Genomic DNA, 6,784 nt, shown 5'->3' with positions numbered 1-6,784 from the left:
ACTAGTTGCACGAATAAAAATCAACAAAATAACCCTAATTTACTCTAAACTACCTTATTAACAGCAAGTAAATGAACGCAGCTACCTTGCTAAAATAGAATTTAACACATCATCTCCTCTATCTAAGCAAAACACAACAATTACTTTGACGAAGAGGAAACTAATTAGCCCTAAGTAATAGTAAAACTAGAGTTAATCTAAGCTCCAAACAACACACATCAAGCGAAACTCACACCATACTGAAATAACCATGAATTAACAATAAAATAGCTGAATATAATGCTAACACATGAAATTAACAATTTAACATCTATATGCATCAAAACACCTAAATCGGGTAGACGAAATCTACCCAATTTGTGCCATTTGAATACATCTAAAAGAACAAAACAGACTTTAAACAAGCAACACCTCTTTAACAACATTACAGTAATGAATAAACATCTGACAATAAGCTAATCTGACTACCTACAGCCCCAAGACCAAGCAACCCCAACCAAATTTGGTAGTGTAGCCGATGTTGGCGCTAGAGAAGAAAAACGATTCAAATATAGATGAAAATGCAAACAACACAAAAATAACACAAGAAACTTGTTTCTAGACTCGATCTAGCTGTTGGGTCAAGCACAAACAACCTAATCCTAAGGCTAGAACAACAGAAAACGCAGGCACAATGAAAATATAAAATCACACACAGATCGATTCTATGCTACAAGAAGAGATGAGATGAGGACTTACCGATGGCCTATTCTGGTAGTCCAATGATTGAAGGGGTCAAAAAAGAGGTGGAATCTGCCTTGGACATGCGCCTAAATCCTTCGGTGCTGCTGCTACCTTATCCACTTTGCTTTAGTTTGTTGAAGCATGCAGGTGGGAAGAAAACCGAGCAAAGAAAGGAGGAAGACGACCGACTAGAGAGAGCGGTCGATCTTAGAGGAGCAGACGGTGTTCCAGCTAGAAGCAGCTCCGTCCACAGCCTATTGTACCTGCAAGATAAGAAACATGGCCCATTAGAGCAGCAAGGGGCGAAGAAAGGTAGATATGCAAGAAGGAAATGGAAGAAGGGTGGTGACTCTAATGGAGGTAGCGATTTTCAGCAACTCCCAAGGATGAGGAAGAAGATGGATGTAGGGGCGGCTAAGGGAGGAGAGGGAAGAGTGAGAGTCGAGCTATGTAGGCATCTTCTCCAAGGCAAATACGCCTCTAAGGTTTTGCCTCTTTGATTTAATAGCAAAGGCCCTCTTTCTGGAAATTCTAGAAAGAGGATTAAAAATATTTTATTTTCTAGACGCCTTGCATGTGAGGGGTTTTTTAGTAATCTTTTCCAAAATTCACAAATGGGCTGATGTGGGTTGGATTAGATACATTTTGCATTGATCCATGGACCAGATGGGCCAATTGGATCCGTTTTGACCCATTTCACGCCAAGGTCCGACCCGCTACACTATAAATGTGATCTCTCTCTCGTTTTAAATTTGATTCGAACAAAATTCGAACCGTAGCTCAATAACATCTAAATGCATCTAAGTGAGGGTTGAAAACCTATAAATGATGCATTTATATAATAATAATATGTTATATTTATGAGTAATTCATGCATCATCACCACTCTCATGCCCTTTATTATTATTATTAAATTTCTGATTTCCCTTCTTCTTAGCAACATTTTGTTGGGCATAAAATGCCACTTGTTGAGAACTGTAAGTTTCCTTCATTTTGTTTCTAGCCTCATAACTTTGGAGCAAAGGTATAACCTTTGTGTATAAAGGGACGGGAGGCTTGAGCATGAATGTAACAAAAGACTCATAACCTTGACCAAGTCCCTAAAAAAGCAAAAAAACTTTGGCATCATTCTCAACCGGCTTCTCAATAGCAGCAGTATCATCATGTAGGTTTTTAAACTTGCCTATGTAGTCAGATAAAAGGATCGTTACCTTTCCTTAGAGAGGTAATTTGTTGCATCAGATGAAACTTCTGCTCCTTGGAGTCCTAAGCAAATAGGGATGGCAGTGGGGCGGGGCGGGGCGGGGGACAAGGTTTCCACCCCCGCCCCGCCTCAAAATTTTATCCTCCACCCCCGCCCCGCCTCCGCGGCGGGGATGGATTTTATCCTCCACCCCCGCCTTCATCCCCGTTTCATGTCCTCCACCCCCGCCCCGTCCCCGTCCCCGTCCCCGCCCCGTCCCCGCCCCGTCCCCGTCCCCGCCCCGTCCCCGTCCCCGTCCCCGTCCCCGTCCCCGTCCCCGTCAAATTGCATCCCTACTTACAAATCATTCACGTTAATATTCCAGTTGATGATAAATGAATTCATCCACATGGAAAACAGTCAAGATAACGCATAACCTATAAACTTGCTACAGCTCTTTCCACGAAATTCATGGTATCAAACCAACACCAACAGAGAAATCAGGCCTTAGCTCTACAATAGCAGAAACTCAACAATACCGCCAAGGGTGACAAACCCAACTTGACTAGAAAAAAACATGTTAGAGTTTTTTTGGGTATCTCAGTGAAATCAGGCCATTTTGTTCACAACAAATCTAAGAAAGTTTCAACCTTCATTTACTATTTTTTAGCTTTTAATTTTTGCAATGTGCCAAAACTCCACGCAGTCATGAAAAACAAGGCAATAAATGCACCCTTTCCCCCCACCCCCAGACCAAAGCATAAGTCTCACAAATATTCATTCAAGCAAGGGAAGGTGTTTGTAAACATAATGGATCATATGTTAAAAACCAATATAACCTGTAATACCACTATTAGTTCATAGCTACCTTATTTTAGCTCAATTATTCCATATAGCAACAGAGAAAACCCAACTTTTGATCAACATATCCATTTTTCTTCTGTAATTTGCAGATGCTCACAGTCACAGGTAACACTGCACTAAGTAGATTCAAATTATTTTTGAAGCTATTGTGACAAAAAAGGCGGAAAAACTTTGGGATTGAAGAGCTACAAACAGCATAGTGACGTGCCTGAGACTTTGTCAGACCTGCTAAAACCTACACATATAATTTGTAAAAACATTGAAATTTTGATGAAAAACTTCTAAGATCTTGTGAAAAATAAAGCTCAAAAGGCTATTTTCTGCTAGAGGTTATCACTATTCACCATATGACATGCCATATATAGCATACCAATAGTATTGGGCACTTTAAAGTTAGAAAATAATCATGCCAACCCATGTCAAGAAGTGTTGGTGTCGGTGTCAGTATCAAACATGACTGAACACAAAAGTGTCGGACTTCTAGGCGTCTCCAAATAACATTTTGGTTCAGGATCCAAGAAATGGAACTTGGCCACAATATCTAGATAGCATTGGATTTACATTAACTTGGTTAATGTAGCAACATGCCCTTATCTCAATGGTACATAAATAATCAGCAGTCTTTCTTTAGCAACTGTTATAAGTAGTCAGCATATGTGAACCAAACACTTACATATCAAAGCTATTTTAGATTGGACAGAATAATCCTTGAAGATAAGTTCTAACAAGTGACCTACTTGGATTTTGTGAACTTTATCAACTATCATGGGCTATAGTAGCCAAAATTCTCTTTAATCAAGCATACAACAGATAACCATTGAACGTCCAGCTTGGCCTACTAACGAGACTATATATCAAACTAAGGGCATCTCCTTACAAATTACATGCATGAACAGCTTAAGCATCAGCAAATCCACAGCTAGACCTATTAAGATGTTTCACTGAGATACCGCATAGGTCTGAGCACTCACCCTGGCAGAAGTAAAATTGTGTCATCTACAGGAACTTTCATGAATAAAGGCAACTCGTGTAAGTTTGTAACTCATTGAGCAGCAATCTTCCCATTCCCCATCTTCAAGTCATTTCTTACAACCAAGACCTGTGGAATAGTCAAATGCACTATATCATTAGCTGCAATACAACATTAAGTGATTTTGTTGAACATCAAAGAATTACCATTAGCTCATTAAACTCTAAATATCATCAGCATTGATAGCATTTGTATCTTCTACTTCACTTTCCTATGAACCAAACAAAATAGATTTTGTTAACAAGTAATAGTAGCAGATAAAAGAAGTGAGTAAAAGAATAAAATTTACCACATCCATATCTTCTAAGAATGTGTAACATTGTGGATCCTTCGATGATGATGAACCTATAAATTAAAAATAATGCATTAGTTATACATTATAACATAAGCATTCACTAATTATAAAAAAATGAAATTTCATTACCTCGTGCTTCAGCCCACAACCAATTTTGAGAGCACATCAAAGCCTCTACTGTAGTTGGAAGGAGTTTACTACGATGTGGACTGATCACCCTTCCGCCTGTACTAAAAGCAGACTCTGAAGCAACTGAGGAGACAGGAATGGCAAATATATCCTTTGCAATCATTTGTAGAAGAGGATACTTGGGACCACTTGACTTCCAAAATGATAGTATATCAAAATCTGGAGTTCTTGGCATCATCCCATCTTCTAAGTAATGTTCAAATTCTGATCTCCCACATGCTTTTTCAATATCTTTAGATTGTATAAACTTATCAAAGTCAGAAAGATCATCAATTAGTGAACATTTGGATCCAATACTTGATTGAGGAGGAGGAGGAAAAAGTTCAGGTTCATTGGAGTTGTTTTCTTGTTTTTCATATTCACTAATCAACTCCACACAAAGATTCTTAATCCTCATAATTTCATTTAAAGCCTCATTGTCTCCATAAATCTTCTTGTAATAATATTCCAACATGCTCAACTTGTATCTTGGATCTAAAACAGTGGCCACTCCCATAATACTATGGATCACACTCCAATACTTATTAAATTTTTCTAGCATTCTAAGCGCCATGTTTTTCACAACATCTTTTGGATCATTTAGCCACTTAGTCATCTCAACTCTAATCCCACAAATAGTTGGAAAGTAGGCATTTGCTGTAGGATACTTTGTACCTGAAAATAATTCTGTTGCACGATGAAATAACTCTAATTTCTCACAATTGTCTTGTGCCACCTCCCAATCCTCTTCCGTCGGACAACGCTTGTAGTGGAGATCTCGATATGTCAAACGAGTAAAAACATCTTTATAAAGCAAAGCAGTTTGAAGCATGATAAAAGTTGAGTTCCATCGAGTGTTAACATCAAGAGCAAGTTTTTTGGTAATTGAAATATGCATTTGATGAGCAGACTCTTCAAATCTTTGTATTCTCATGGGAGATGATGTCCAATAAGCAACACTATCACGAATTCTTTCAATTCTTTCTCCAATCACATTCAAACCATCTTGGACAATCAAGTTGAGAATATGGGCACAACAACGCATATGAAACAACCGTCCATGTAATATTAATGAACCAAATGGAAGTTTATCCAATAAAATATCTACAACTGCATCATTAGTGGTGCAATTATCCATCGTCAAACTTATCAACTTTCTATCAAGGTTCCACTCAAACAAACAATCCATCAAACACTCAGCAAGAACTTCTTTGGTATGTCGATAAGGTACATATAAAAACCTGAACATAATTTAATAAGGCGATTAAATATTGATATTGCAAAAACATGTTAGTAAGAATTAAAAAAAAATGATTGACATTTGACAAGTACCTTATGATTCGACTTTGCAATCTCCAAGAATTATCAATGAAGTGTGCAGTGATAGCCATGTATCCCTTCTTTTGATTGGAAGATGTCCACATGTCTGTAGTGATGGCAATTCTACTCTTAGTTTTTTCCAACAATTTTATTGTCTTGTCTCGTTCCACATTATAAATTTTGTGAATATCTTTCTTTACAGTGTTTCGAGTAATCATTTTGAACAAGGGTTGAAGAGTATTAGAATATTTTCTAAACCCATAATGATCAACCATACTAAGAGGATATTCATGTAGAATAATCATCATAGCAAGATCCCTTCTTCCAGCATCTTGAACAAATTGCCAATTCTCTATTGTTTTTTCGGCATTCACTGTAGCATTGTTTGTAGCCAAAATATATTGCTTCATATTATTATGCTTAAGCCTAGGACAAATCTTAATATGATCATGCAAATGAGTAGTTCCAGCCTTGGCACCACCAGCAAGACATTTATGACAATGATTGCACTCTGACTTATCCTTTCCACCAATCTTTTTCCTAGTGAAATGTTTCCATACAACTGATTTATGCCTACTTGTCTGTTCAAGTGCAAATCTACCTGAATCAGTTGATTGATCTTCATTATCTTCCATTGAAACATGGTTGCTATCAACTGGTGTAACCAGAGCTTGAGACATACTATGTGAACTGGAAGGTTGAGAACTTAATTTATTGGTTAATGGTTCTTCCTCTTCCATATCAAATTACTGGCCACCAACTTATAGATCTACAAAACATTCACAAAAAACAGACTATCAACAAATATTCAGACTGCTTATCAGATATGAACTTTAATTGATTTCTCCATAATTAAATTTTATACAGAAACAACTTGAACCAACCGAAACCAACCAAAATTGAAAATGGCTTGGATGTTAGCAGGTGCAATAAGCTTGAAACTTCGATGAAAAATATTTAATAAAGAGAAAGGCACGCTATCAAGTAGTAGAGTGACACATAATTATCATACAGTCCAAGCTGAATATTTAGTATATCCAAATATTTTCACTGTACTCCAAATAAAAGGAAAATATCATTATAAACTTACCACGATTTATAGCAATGTACAGATCCAGACAACCAGACTAGAAAATAAAAAACATGACCTTTAAGGACAAGCTATTACCAACCATGGATTAATCCTTACAACTTTAAATTA

The 6,784-nt window shown here is 37.3% G+C and overlaps 1 protein-coding gene across 1 annotated transcript; it reads right to left on the bottom strand.

The window, feature by feature from the left end:
- Nucleotides 1–4,758: 4,758 nt before the first annotated feature.
- On the bottom strand, nt 4,759–6,348 carry LOC149840169 (zinc finger BED domain-containing protein RICESLEEPER 2-like). Its single transcript, XM_090005013.1, has 3 exons — nt 5,596–6,348; nt 4,939–5,504; nt 4,759–4,784 (listed from the first exon to the last, which is right to left on the bottom strand). The coding sequence occupies exons 1-3, from the start codon at nt 6,321–6,323 to the stop codon at nt 4,759–4,761; spliced, it is 1,320 nt and encodes a 439-aa protein (XP_089861139.1). The 5' UTR covers nt 6,324–6,348.
- Nucleotides 6,349–6,784: the final 436 nt, after the last annotated feature.

This window comes from Nuphar pumila, chromosome 4 (genome assembly GCF_984573655.1).
Source record: "Nuphar pumila chromosome 4, dmNupPumi1.hap1.1, whole genome shotgun sequence".
Lineage (NCBI taxonomy): Eukaryota > Viridiplantae > Streptophyta > Magnoliopsida > Nymphaeales > Nymphaeaceae > Nuphar > Nuphar pumila.
The sequence above is the reverse complement of the archived record's forward strand: the minus strand, read 5'-3'. Positions and strand labels throughout refer to the sequence as shown.